Genomic DNA, 14,149 nt, shown 5'->3' with positions numbered 1-14,149 from the left:
TTACATAGAAATTTACGATTTTGTTTCACAGTTCTCGTTTGAGAGCTAGATTTATCAGAAACACGACAGTGTTTTACAGATTTTTAAACGCCTAGACGTTCGTTAACATACTCCTTTTCTCGAAAAACAGCGAACAGATATGACAGAGGTTTTTATTTGTAAAAAAACCATGAATTCAATTTTTTGATTTTGCGCTTGCTTTTGTTTGTTCCCACAATATTCCACTCTCGTCCCCAGGGCCGCTTGTCTCTCTTACCCGGTGGGGCCTTGGGAGGATGAAAAGGTGACTTTGGAAACACGTTATATTTTAAGACTAAGTTTTTCTAATTCAATGCCGATATCCTTCCTGAAAATATCTAATTAAAACTGTTCGATTGTAGCACCTACAAACTTACATCCTGCTTTAACAGAATTTAATATGGGCAATTTAAAACAGAAGCAAAATTCTGAACAGAGGTGGTAGTCACTCATGCAGGACTTTACTGAAAATTCTTCCCGTAACTGAGTCAGTTTTAAATTGCAGGAGGTGTGTAAGAGGTTTGATCGAACGGGTTTTGTTAGTTAGGGTTTAATCTTCTGAGTTACCGTGTCATTGAAAGGCGAGGTAAAACCTCCCTCCACAAAGAACACCTCAAAGAAAGACACTTCAATATTAGTCCCTGAATACTACTCCAGTTTAGCTCTCTGTTGATTTAACACCAATAACTTACGGTACTATACATCATAATAGACTCCAAACGTTATCACTTTTCCACTAGACACAAGTATTTTTAAAGATCATTTCGTCGATTGTTCAGAAAAGCCTCTTTATTGAAATATATAAGTTAAGAATATTAGAAATCTCTAAAAACTTCTTAATTAATATTTAGCCATTTTACAAAGGAAACTAATACGTACAGGTACAACATAGAAAAACCGCTCTTATTAACATCTTGCTAAAATGCTTACACAAAGAAAGGTGGGCATTACATACGGATTGGACTACATTTAAAGCTGATTGTTCGATTACTTGATCGAGCCATATCAAGCACTTACACGAGACATTTATGCCGCACATGGCAATATTTCTTTTAGTTTGTAACACAAGTTCCCTCTGGCTCTACAGAGACGCTGTTACGTCGTGCTACTATTCAGGCAACGTGATCGATTGCTCTACTTAAACGGCAACTCGAGTCAAACTTTTTTTGGCTAACAAAAAAAAAAAAAAAAAAACCGCAAAGAAAGAGCGTCTACACGGATAATTTTTCCGCGTCGCTCTGCAAGTTAAAATATGACTACTTCGTGTTTTACATTAATAAACTCTGGATATGTTCTTTTCTTGTTACATTAAAACTAGCTGAATAAACTGGTCTTTAGAAAACGATATTTCGTCCAGTGCGTATATAACTTAGTAGGATACCTTAAATACTGTATATTAAATGTACAATTGATAATGATTTGTCCTTACTCAACCCTACCGCTTTAGCAGTGTAAATGGACAGAGGAGATCAAGATGTCAGTAATTTAGCCAACTCTGTGAATTCTTTAAAGTTTTGCATAACATAAACTCTAGTTTCCCAGAGCATTTTCACAAGAATGCGATCGTCAGTCTCATCCAGTCCCACATCTGATGACATCGGAGAGCTAAAGCGATAGTAAGGCACGTTCAGCATCTGGCACCAGGTTCTTGCACGCTCAACCACCGGGCCGTGAGTAGCGGTAGCCTGCAAACAGATGAATTGAAATTTAAGCAATTAGACGACTTTTTCCTGTGTTTATATACCTCATCTAAATATTAGGGGGGTTGGGAGGATTGGAGACAGTTATGCAAATCTGAGACGTACTCGAGTTAGTCGAGGGTTTACATAACTTAGGAGAATTCTCCCAATCTCCCTAGTGTTTGGATGAGGTTATGTAAACACGAAAAAAACTCCTCTATTGCTTTTATAAAATGTTTTACTTACTAAAAGCTTAAATATTCCATAAACGCAAATGTAGATTACTTTCAATACTGTCAGGGGCCCAGATACTGTTTACTACAAAGAATACATTGATCAAATGAAGTCGGAACTAGAGAAAAATGAGTGTCCTGTCAACTCCCGCCAGGGTTTCAGCTTCTAACAGGAATGCTTTTAGTTTTCCTACAGAATTGCCATAGGTTTCTTCTGATGACATCAAGCCAACATTCCTTATGTTTATTATTTTAATCATTCTCCTCCGCTTGGTGATGTACTAGATGCTCTCACGCAAAGGATTGTGCATTATATAATGTTAAAAAAAAAACAGTTTTTCGACGTTCTGCTCCAGTGTTGTGGCAAGAAAAATAAAAATAATTTGACTTTTTGCGAGTTCAATGTTAAGAAATTTTAAACTTGTTTGTTTCAGGCTGTAGACTGTTAGTACAGTTGCCATGGTTACCTGATCAACTAGGAGTTCTCCTAAAGCACGAGCTCCCATGAAAACATTGGTTGCCTCCCAGATGGACTCTGGCTTGAACACGTCAAATGAGGGGACATGGACTGGGGGAGGGACACCCGTCCCTAGGGATACAACCAGGCCGAATGTGTTGGCTTCGACGCCCCGAACAAAGCGGTTGTATTTATGAATGTCTGTCAGCACATCCAGGGTTGGATTGTTGGCAATTAATCCACCATCTAAGAACGGGCCCATGGCACGGAAAAACGACGGAGCGGCCCCAGTACCCCTGGCTGCACGCCACACCAGCTGGTCTGAAGAACAACAAAAGACAAAGCAAATCAAAGGATCCATAGGGTGCGAAGAATTTATCAACTTACTGTTGGTCCGTCAAGCGGCAATGCCAGTTTTTGCATGTCGTTCGGTTAACTTGATGGAAAAGTAGTTTTACCACAGGTGGTCAAAGTGGATTGATCTGGAATTCGATGAAACAATATTTCTGTTTTCCTTTGAAATGCTGCAATAAAGTATAAACGCCAACCTAATTACCTTTCTCTGTCTTTCTAGTGTTTCCGTAAAACAAATGGTCGATTTTCGTCTTAACCATCTGAAAATCGCCAAGGTGGCCTACACAAGCACTTGAAAGACAGAAATAGCTAGCAGGCAAAAGAAAAAAAGGAAAACATTTCCATCGAATGCCTCCGAGTTTGATGTGATCCAAGGGACACAAGGGACCTTCAACCACAAGAAATCTCCTCTCTCAAGCGATTAAGCCACACATTTTAACTTCTACGCAAACGACCTATTGAAGAAATGTCGAACGGAGCCGTGTTATGAGGTTCAATGGCATACTGCTAGAATATGTTAGGTTGAATACCTGAGGGCTTTGGTGGCGCAGAAAATGGTGATTTTGATTGAACGGCGTCGTCATGTTCATCAGGGACATCAAAGTTGCGGAAAAAGTGTAAACTTGCGGGGCGTCGATCAGCTAGAACACCTGTAACAAGAACTCTGAAATAAAGAAAAGAAGCAACCCATGAACTTTTCTTGACCAAGTCTGCACTTAAAGAACGTAACGTTATGTTTTCTCGTACCTTGGGTGAAGAACAGAGGTCATCTTGACATTTTCTCCAAATTCTTGTCTGAGGAATTTCTCTAGTGGTTCTGAGTCATACGGCCGTGGACCCTTGAAAACCAAGTCTTTCATTCTGAAGTAAAGACCCTGACAATACCGGGCAGATTTACCTAATGAAGGAAGAAATAGAAAGTAACATAAACTGTAGTATATACGACAAAAAGCCAATCATTGTTATTGCAGAATGGATTAACTAGAAAGCAAGTCAGCGTGTTTCTACAGTCCCCGCTGATGTGAAGGTCAGCAGGCCATTATTGTGTTACAAATCCAGCACAGGGCTAGAATTGATCACTTGAACCCAGGACCTGCACCTGACCACACCGCACCGTCTCCCTTGTCAGCAACGCACAATGACCGGAGAAATAATTTCCATCAAAATGGGAACCCTTCCCACTTACTGTTGACGTACTTTCGTACAAGCCTACCATGTGTTATAGCCAAGGCCAAAATTCCTCCAGTGCTAGTCCCAGCAATCCAGTCAAACAGTCGAGCAATAGGCTGCTTGGTAAACTCTTCTAAAGCAAGGAGAAGCTGAATGAGTATTAAACCTCTGATACCGCCACCGTCCATGGTCAGGATTGCTTCCTTTTTGTGCCTTGATTTGAAGATTGACTGTGTGTATGACCCCTCTCTCCCAGCATCGACCGAGTCTTGGCCAGCCTGTGATTGCAACAGCCCAGAGGACACCAAGGCGGCAGCAATCTTGATGATGTCAAGGTACCCAGGTAAACCAGGAGCTGCTTTCACATTGGTACCACCTTTGCATGAGAAGAACAGATCTAAGCTACAATGATCTAAATCTCCAATAAAAGTCACTTTTCTGTGACAACTGAACACAGGAGTGTCACCACATAATTCTGACCCCTACCCCTGGTGGCCATCGCAGGGAGATTCAACTGCTAGTGGAGATTCTTCAAAAATTAGGAGATCTGTTTGGATTTTGAGAGAAGTTTGAATGGATTCAGGCAATGTTTGAACACATGCATACATGGTTACTGCCAAACTAAGCTTAGATTAAATTTACAAGCTTTGTCCCAGTCTGGTGTTGAAGGTTGGAATATATGTGAAGTTGTTAGGATGAAGGAAGGTTGTGCACAAAGAGGAATATAATGTCCAAGAGAAAAAGGTAATCAATATAATGCTATTCTAGCACTAAAGACTTCTATCTGTACTTACCAATTGTCATTTCTTCCTGGAAAGGTTTGCTACACTCCAGGGTACATCCATTCTTGCTCTTATCACAAGCTACTGCACCCACAAATCCTAGGGCATGTACAACATCACGCCAGCAGTGTTGACGAACAACAGTAGCTACATGACGTGGTGTTTCATGTCTCTTGTTCATAATATTGACATCAGCACCAAACACGATAAGGGCTCGCACTATATCCGGGTCATCAACCTTTTAAGTGCCAAGTGAATAATAAAATTGTTTCACGTGTAGTTGTTTCACTTCCACCAACCAACTGATTGCCAAGTTAGGAAAAGATAATACATGCACATGTCATGACTGCATTATTAGTTTTGTGTTTCTGCTTGAGAAGTAAGGTAAACTCCAGATTACATATAATGCCTTCACAAACGCTGAGAATGGCATTTTAGAGGGTAAAATCAGAAAAACATTTCCAGGGAGGGATAAACACAGACTTCCCTACTAGCTCATGCCTGCCGCACCTCTCATCCACACCGATGGCTTCTACAGTTAGTAAAGTGTATAAGCTCCCCTTTCAGAAATTTCTGGATCCCCTGTTCACAAATGAACAATGATATAATTATGCAATGAAAAATGCCAAGCACATTAAGCTTGAAATCTTCAATAACTGATTAGCAGAACACTCACAAGTGCAGCTTGGTGTAATGGTGTGGAACCATCTTTACTCTGAGCATCAACCTGAGCCCCACGACTCAACAGTACTATAGCACAGTCAAGCCTCCTGCGACGAGCCATGATATGTAGTGGGGTCTCCCCATCATGATTATGTGCATCTATTTCTGCTCCACAGTTTACAAGTAGTTCAACTGCCTTTTTGGAAAAACAATGATAATTAGTGGGTGCCTACCTGTTGTTTTAAAATTGTAAATTAAAATTAATTAAAGTTACTTGTCCAATCATATATTTTTCTTATATCCTTTACACATATTTTATTATCTTCATTTCCTTACATCCCTTCTATTTCTTATACATAATATCTTGTTTAGTAATCTACATAACATGCTACACAACAATAAAATATATCTACCTCTTTTGTCTTTGCCCAGTGTAAGGGTGTACCACCATATTTACTATCACGCACATGGACCTGCTCAGGATGAAACTCCAAGAGCGTAGCCGCACAGGCATCACTTTTGACATTCAATGCAGTGTGGATGGGATGACATCCATCGTGTTCTTTGTTAGGATCAGCTCCTGCTGCAAGCAACACTTGAACACTGTCATCCTGAGAGTAGTGGCAAGCTACATCCAGAGCTGATTGGTTACTAGAGTTTGTTGCATTGACCACTTCAGCTACCTGGTTCCCTAAACAGGTGAAAAGTTTGAATAGCTTTCCTGATATGAACTAAAATATGTTGTTAGGAAAATCTTGGTATAATTCTACTGAATCGACTGCTTAATCCCAAATGAAACTATGCTGGCCAACTGCTGATGTTGTCTGTAGCAACATCTGAATACATTATGGAGGAAGATCACTTTTTTTAATAGTATTTTCACACTATTTTAGTTCTTAGTCCCTCATTAGCATTCACCTATATATTTACTGGCTGAATTCTTAACAATGACCTTTTTACAACTATAATTCAAACATCTCTGTGAAATTCTGGTTCTTTACGCATATATTATGAAATTCACTATTCAATATAAAGTATATTTTTAGAAACCTATTTTCTAATGTCTTCCTGCATCACTGCAGAGTACTGCTCCGTAGCACTGCTCTGTATTTGATAAAAACAGTTGTCCTCAGAGACTACTGGCATGTACATGTAGTTAAAAAAATGTATGAGCTCTGACTACAGTGTTAGTGATGTAATGATTTGTACCTAACTGCTGGGCCTTTTTTAATATGGAATCAAGTACATCAGGGTACCGTTCAGCAGCATAATGAAGTGGCGTGTTACCCAACTTGTCCTTAACCAAGATCCTTGGATCAGAATCCATGAGGGTCTGAACAAAATCCAGCTTACCACTCTGCAGCAAACATAGCAGCTTGTTAGAACATCAACTTGAGGGGTGGATTAAGGGCGGGGGAAGGGGGGTGGATTGGGTGGCTAACCACTCCTTTTGGAAGGAGCATACAATAAAATAAAAGTAACATAGATTGTGGCAGAAATAAAGGCAAACACTCTGAACAGGAACCTAATTGTAACTTCTACTTTGTGGCATTCGATCTGCAAGTATTTTTGGTGCAACAGTTTTCAATTAGGTTTGAGTTCTCAAACTTAAACATTTGGGGGGCACGTCGCATTGATCCTGCAATTCAAAGGCAGAAGCCACCATGTTGAAAAATCTTGGATCTGCCCCTGTCTATAGCTTTCAACACAGAGGCTAACTATTAACAGTACATGGGGTCAGAGTTAAATATTTGTGGTAAAATCATATACATCTTAGTTTTCATTTTAGGTGATATACATTATAGATGATGTGTATATTACGTACTGATCCTTTCACAAAACTTGCAGTCAGATTTCGCTAGCAAGTGATGACTTGTGCTAGAAAGTCTAGGGATCAAACCATACTATATTTAACCTGCCTGTAACTGATACAACTGACCTCTAGCAAGTCATTTTATAATAGCGTCAGTGGTTATATACTATATTTATTTCTACCATACCCTAGATGCCATGTGCAAAGGAGTCCTTTGTTTATCCTTGCATGTGCTGTCCACAGTTTCTGCAATCTTTTTGTGCTTAAGGCATTCTGACAGACCCAGATGTGTAGCAACATGAGCTAATGACCAATCAGGATGCTGTTCCAAACACAAAATAAGTTCTTGGAGAACTGTGGAATCGTAGCATTTGGTGGAACTTTGGTAGAATGGTGACAGACGTTCACAAAAATCTCTAAAAGGCAAAAATGTGTTATTATTGTCCTTCCTGTGATCAATGGCCCCTTAATCAGAATGACAGGAAAGACTTTCAGTTATAGAAAATTGGAATAATTTAGCAGCTTATTTTAATAATTTGATTAATTTAAATTTATGGCTGCTTTAAAATACAAGGTTGAAAAAAATCACCTAAAGGCAAGCTTATCCAAAACATCGTTCCTTTATCTACTTCACAACCTACCTTGCTGAGAATTAATGCAGAAATATGCTAATCCATTTTAACTTAGAGTTTACAGTCTTCACAATTAACAAGTCGCTTCATGTATAATTAACACATGATCAGGTGTTTTTAACCAATATTATTACATCTTAGCAAATATATTTATGCCACACAGGAGAGGTAAAACTAAAACAATCACTATACTTACTTGAATTTTATCCTAGCCTCTGCTTCTTCTGGTATTCGATAAAGACTAAAACAGTTTGGTGAGTGTTGAGGGTTATAAAGGATTGCCTCGTAACGATATGATGTAATTCTGTACAGCCGAAATGACTCCGACCCATTCACTTGCTCTTCCAAAACAGTGGCATGGTCGTAATGTGTAGAAATCGTTTCCTCTACACGGCAACTTGATGTCGTGGTCCCCATACCAGAACATATGTCCTCCCAGACGTGCTTCAGACTGCTCGTCACTTTCGCTTTGTCCCTGTTTACAGAAACGCTGCCAGGCTACGTCATCACCCGACCCAGGACCCACGAAACTTGTAACGGAAGAAAGTCACGACAGTCACGCACACCATTGTGGCTCCAAACTTTTAGTATTTTTAACTCCAACCTGGTCGCTTTGTAGGGGTTGAAGTACTTTGAATATTTTTTTTACCATCGAGTTAATTGCTTAGTGGAACTTACTTTGGTTATCTAGGACACTGATTATCTGTTCTGAACAAACAAACATTTAAATAAGCACTTTTCCAAATACTTTAACGTCTTAAGTGGCTAAAAATCACGAGATAAATATATCTTTTTCGACAAACGCGATCGTAGCTATGTCACGCACCGCCATAACTCTGAAATTCAAAATGCGCTGGTTTCCAAACGAAGGACGCTATTGTTATGTCGAGAATATGATTACGTAATGAGGGTGTGACGCTGTTAATATTTACTTAAAACTGACAAGAGACAAAAGAAGAGATCTTGTACACGTGGGATCGAGTTGAACGAGCGAGTAATGAAAAGTGTATATCGAGAGTGATTAGCGTTGAGCTTGATGTAAGCCTGTATTGAGAAATTAATCAGAGCATTAAAGCAATTCACAACAGTTATATTGTTATATATGTATCTTTTTTTTTCTTTTTTAATGCTAATATGATAATTTCAAAACTGTATAAAGTGCAAAATAAGGTGAAGTTGGAAGTTGAAGTTGAAATGGAAAGTTGTAAACAGATATAAACTTAGTAGCTCTTCTGCCTGATTACGATAAAAACTTTGGTGGCTTTTTAGTTTTGGATTTAAGAATTTGATGACGTCACGTGAAAACGCCTTATTGTCTTGCCGTGATTCCATGTTCACTATTTTTCGGCCGCCATATTAGTTTACCACAGAGGATTACCAACATGGGGGCTCCATACTAGGCCCTGTAAATTTGTTATATAAATTTAAGTTAACGGAATCTTCGGCATGCGCGTTCTGTGGAGAGTTCGAAGAAATCCCTCGAGCACTTGTTTTTATACTGCCAATTAAGCAAAGACTTTTGGACACAAACTACTACCTGGTTAAAGGAATTTAATATTACAACTGATGGGTTAAAAGATTCTGACAGCATGCTACGTCATACCAAAAACAGATCAAATTGGACACATTAAACACATTAAACATTAAACATTAAACATTAAACACATTAAACACATTAAACACATTAAACATTGAAATTAAAGCCTGAAAAAAATTTCACAACTACTTAAGTTGCGTGTATAACTGCGATGATCAATCATATCTTCATATCATTCTCCGCAGCTCAAATATATAAACTTTTCCTATATTCATTTGTATTATTTGAAAGTATTAATCCATATTTTTATATAACTTTATATAACATCAAGAATGGAATCAACAAATATCCTGGCGTAAATGACGGAAATTTGACATTGACGGTATGACAAATTAATACGGCAATTGATCAGTTTTGCATTCCACAGACTCCAACGGCGCTGCTTCACAGAGTACTTTCATTACTATTAAAGTCTCAATCCTCTCTACTTTACTCTTTTAATTTCTATTATTCTTGTTGAGAGAATTGGAAATTTAAGCCAACAATGCGGTGTAAGATCTCGTTCACACTACGCCGACGAAGAAATTTGAAAACGCACCAATCACCGTTCATTTTAGATAAATGAAAACTCGAACAGGGAAATCACATGATTATCATGACGTCATCGTGTTCAAAAAGCTCTTGACTTTTTCAAAATGTTTCCGTCCACACGAAAACGCAAAGACAGCGTTTTCAAATTCCTCCGGTGTGAAGAATGTTCTCGAAAGAGGGTGGCAAAGGTGGGGTACCAATCCGGCATCACGCTGAATTTTTCTATTAAATCACGCATCACGGGTAATTTTTTTCACCCATCACGCATCATGTAAAAAGAAGTAAGTACATCGCCAATTTTACTTTCTCGACACTAAAAGCGTCGTTAAAAGAAAAAAAAAAACCACAACCGCAAAAATGCATCGGCAAATATGTGACCTCTCACGCGAAAATACGGTATCCGTTCGAATGGCTGAACGCAAGTGAACTAGCCTGCGAACAGGCTCCCAGCGAGGGCGGAAAAAAAATCCGGCGAGCGAAGCGAGCCGTTAAGCGCGAAAAAAGAATTCCGCAAATTGCGCTCCCCCTCGACTCGTCACCATTTCGCTCTCGGCTCTCCCCGCTCGCCCTAGACCACACTTGGCTAGTTCGCACTAAACCCATTAACCCCACCGGGAACCTGTTCCCAGGCTACAAGTGAACGGATAATTTGAATAGCGATAGTCAATTTACTTGTTACAAGATATCTTAAGACCACTTGGTTCTACATGAGTTAATAACCACTGAATATAGTGAGTAATGACTCTAGAAAGGATTTAATGAAATGCAAACTGTGAAGGTAAGTAAGTAAAGTAAGTAAAAGCTTTATTTATGTGGTAAATTTTAGAGATTCATGAGATGTGGGTTGTGTAGGTATATGTTGAGAATTAATACGATGGAAGCTGTGTAGGTATATATGCGGGATAAATGAGATGTAGGCTGTGTAGGTATATGTAGGGGATTAATGAAATGTATTGCTGTGTAGGTATATGTTGGGAATTTATAAGATGAAAGCTGTGTAGGTATATGTGAGGGTAAATGAGATGTAGGATGTGTAGGTATATGTAGGGGATTAATGAGATGTAGGATGTGTAGGTATATGTGGGGGATTAATGAGATGTAAGATGTGAGGTATAGCTGGTTTTCACATGACGTCACTAAAATTCGAACTACAAAACTATTGATCTTCCTGAGATTTTACTTAAATGATGTATAAGAGCAGCTGAAAACTAATATTCATACAAATTTTCGCTCCGAATGGGTTCTTGGTTTTGTGATACACTACGCTTGAATTTCTAAGCTTTTGCGTGACGTGGCATTTATATGAGGGCCTACAGAGCTGTCATAATGGTTAAAAAAGTGACTTATTTCGGGGAACTTGGCTATCTGAACAGTTCATGTCTTAGAAAAAGTATTATTTTAATGTATTATTATTTAATGCCCATACGGATGGGCACCAGCATGGCGTATACTGTATACTGCGGTGGAGTTAACTAGCCGCCCAACCATCCGGGTGGTGTGGCGCTTATAAAGCGAAAGAACAAAAGGCTTGGCTGTGAGCCAATGAGAAAGGACTGACGTCATAGCCAAACTGGACAAACGAGTTTCTGACACCGGCCGGATTTGATTATTCAAAATGGCGGACATGCCGTAATTTAAGGTTATGATATGCTAATTTGCCAAACATTCTTTATATGCACGCTTATGTTCTGCAACAGCTTTGTAATTTATGCTATACATGCAGTTATATATTAAAATACGCGTTCACCTTGTGTATCTTGAGTTACAGCAGTTACGTTCGTTTAAGGTTCTCTCTGCCATCTAATATTACAAGTTGCAGCGAAAGGGTAGTTCAAATTCGTCGACAACGTCCACCGTCTACGAATGCCTACGAGCGTAAAGCATCACAATTTTTAATGTTATTCTATTAGATATCATTGTCTCCGCAACATTTAGATTTGAGGTCAATTAAGTAGCGAGATTCCCGAGAACTGGAAGCTATGGAAAGAGAAATACTATAATAATTACTTGGTTTGGAGCGGGAAAGCGTCGAGTATCAACTCGCCATGTTCAAGGACGTTATTGATGACGATGGCCTTTAAGTGTTCAAAGCCTTAAGCTATACTGAAGAAGAAGATGTAGACGATTGCAGTAATGGGGAAGATGAAAAGGTATTGCATCGGCGAAGTAACCTAAACGAGATTGTTTCAGCAGGAGGGAAAAACTTCCTACCGAAACGCTCGACAACTTAATCGCTGAATTAAAAAGAACCTTGGCAAAGAGCTGCAATTTATGTGATTTTTCAGCTTACGGTTTTTACACGATACTCTCGTCTGCATTCGACTGGTATTGGGATAAAACATGAGCAAAGCATAAAGCAGCCACTTAGAATGACAGACCCCACGTTAAACAAGTGTATCGACCTTCCAGCATCCGAGATGCAAATATAGGGACCTTAACAATGACGACGGCGACGCCGAGGACAACGCCTTGTAAAATTGAATTTGTCCAGGATGCCTATGGTTCTAAAACCTCGCTCAGGCTAAATATGTAATGACAGCGTTCAATTCTAAATGGGAATACGAAAATTAGCAGTTCGACTCATCGTTCACGTTCGTGGCATTTTGCGTTCTTGTTTTGCAGAGGACGGCTATGAAATGTAAAAGGTTTACTGAACACACTTGTACAGCCTTTGGCTTGCTCATTAAACCTTTTGTTTGGTGGTGCTCATTGACGTCGTGGTTTGCTCCAGATTCCGTCCACACTACGTCGGAGGAATTTAAAAATGCATATACCGCTTTGTTTCTACGGTTAGGCCTAAGGTCCACAGTAATCCATCACGAAAACGGAGCTTTTCGAAAACGCTCTTCAAACCGGAGGAATTTGAAAACGCCGGCTTTGAGTTTTCGTGTGGACGGAAAACATTTTAAAACGGACCTTTTCGGACAAGATAGGATCAGGAGAACCAGTGATTTCCCTGGCCGTGATTTCCTCAAACAAAAACATAAAACGACCGGTGATTGTTGCGTTTTTAAATTTCTGCGGTGAAGTGTGGACGACCGGGCTAAGTTTCCTAGGCTCCTAATCAAGTCAATAATCAGACGGTGTTCTTCAATGAGTCCAAAGAGAAAAAATCGGAGGACGTCCTGCGAAGGAAAAATGCACCATAGATAAACACCGTAAACAAAATAAATATTTAGGAGTGGAACTCTTTAAGGACTTCGATCAAGTTGAACATTCGTTATATGTTACTAGCATCATCACGAAGCCTGACCCGGTGGCCAACACATTTAAAACTCTTGTTATTCATTAGTAAGAGACCATCTGTGTGGGATTCACGAACCCAAAAGGAAATTCATGACATCCAGATCTTGGGTATGCAATTTATTATCAAATGCCAGGACCATGATGTGATTCGCATACCTAAAAGGAAATTCATGACATCCATCCAGGTGTACAACGACAAGCCACTAGTTTTGTTAAACATTTTTATTATTCCCCTATAAAACAATCGGGAGCCTGTTCACAGGCTAAGTTGGCGGAGATCTTGTGTACGAATTGATTAGACGTCTACGCCACCTTTGTCATATGCATGCTCTAATATAAGGCAATATTTGTGTCAAAGCTTTACACCTGCAAATCCTTTTCTGTGCGGCAACGTTTTTATGTCTGTAAAGGATATAACGTGGCTTTTGAATTCAGTTAGGTCTTTATGACGACCTTCATTAAGTGGCAAACAAACGTTTCCCTTGTGTAGTCTCTCGCTGCTTACACACCTTACACAACTGTCTTCTCGAGCGGTATAAAGTGACACCAAACTCTAACGTGTGTTATCGTTTCAGCCCTTTTGGGCGAAAATTGTTCAGACCTTTATACGATCCGATAGCCGGATTGGGATATCGTGTGTCATATTCTCTTGGTCTGATGCAATGCCAAAAATGATCGGTCATAGTCCTTGTACAAAGTTTAACTATTTTCAATTGACTTATTCCTATAAATTGTATCACAACTGCATGTTTGGACCTATAGTACCATGAGATCCACGAAGATCAAAGACATCAGAGGTCAAGAAAAGGGCGAAAAGGACCAGAAAATGGTGTCACGTCTGCCACGATTTGATGATCATTTTAAAGGCTCTATTTACTATTTACTTTGAATGAATGCTATCCTTCTAGTTCAAAGGTCGTTCACTTATCACGGAAATCTAACTGGTAAATCACGCATCACGTACTTGTAAAATA

The 14,149-nt window shown here is 39.3% G+C and overlaps 1 protein-coding gene across 1 annotated transcript; it reads right to left on the bottom strand.

Moving 5' to 3' along the window:
• Window positions 1-789: 789 nt before the first annotated feature.
• LOC110069733 (85/88 kDa calcium-independent phospholipase A2-like) lies at window positions 790-8,367 on the bottom strand. Its single transcript, XM_089288715.1, has 11 exons — window positions 7,998-8,367; window positions 7,357-7,585; window positions 6,566-6,713; window positions 5,770-6,047; window positions 5,370-5,552; window positions 4,706-4,931; window positions 3,955-4,287; window positions 3,489-3,639; window positions 3,272-3,405; window positions 2,398-2,708; window positions 790-1,703 (listed from the first exon to the last, which is right to left on the bottom strand). Exons 1-11 carry the CDS (start codon window positions 8,216-8,218, stop codon window positions 1,488-1,490), a joined length of 2,430 nt encoding a protein of 809 aa, XP_089144841.1. The 5' UTR covers window positions 8,219-8,367; the 3' UTR covers window positions 790-1,487.
• Between the last annotated feature and the right edge of the window lie 5,782 nt (window positions 8,368-14,149).

Source organism: Orbicella faveolata, unplaced genomic scaffold (assembly GCF_042242905.1).
Source record: "Orbicella faveolata isolate gen_17 unplaced genomic scaffold, um_ofav_v1 contig_2, whole genome shotgun sequence".
Lineage (NCBI taxonomy): Eukaryota > Metazoa > Cnidaria > Anthozoa > Scleractinia > Merulinidae > Orbicella > Orbicella faveolata.
This window is presented reverse-complemented; position numbering and strand designations above follow the sequence as displayed.

What these genes read in the sequence shown, in the direction of transcription:
- LOC110069733 (XM_089288715.1), bottom strand. Translation starts at nt 8,218, where the DNA reads ATGGGGACCACGACATCAAGTTGCCGTGTAGAGGAAACGATTTCTACA. An exon ending in AAAAAAGGCCCAGCAGTTAG is followed by an intron (nt 6,048 to 6,565) that starts GTACAAATCATT and finishes TCACCTGTTTAG; the next exon opens with GGAACCAGGTAGCTGAAGTG. An exon ending in ACCTCTGTTCTTCACCCAAG is followed by an intron (nt 3,406 to 3,488) that starts GTACGAGAAAAC and finishes TCTTTATTTCAG; the next exon opens with AGTTCTTGTTACAGGTGTTC.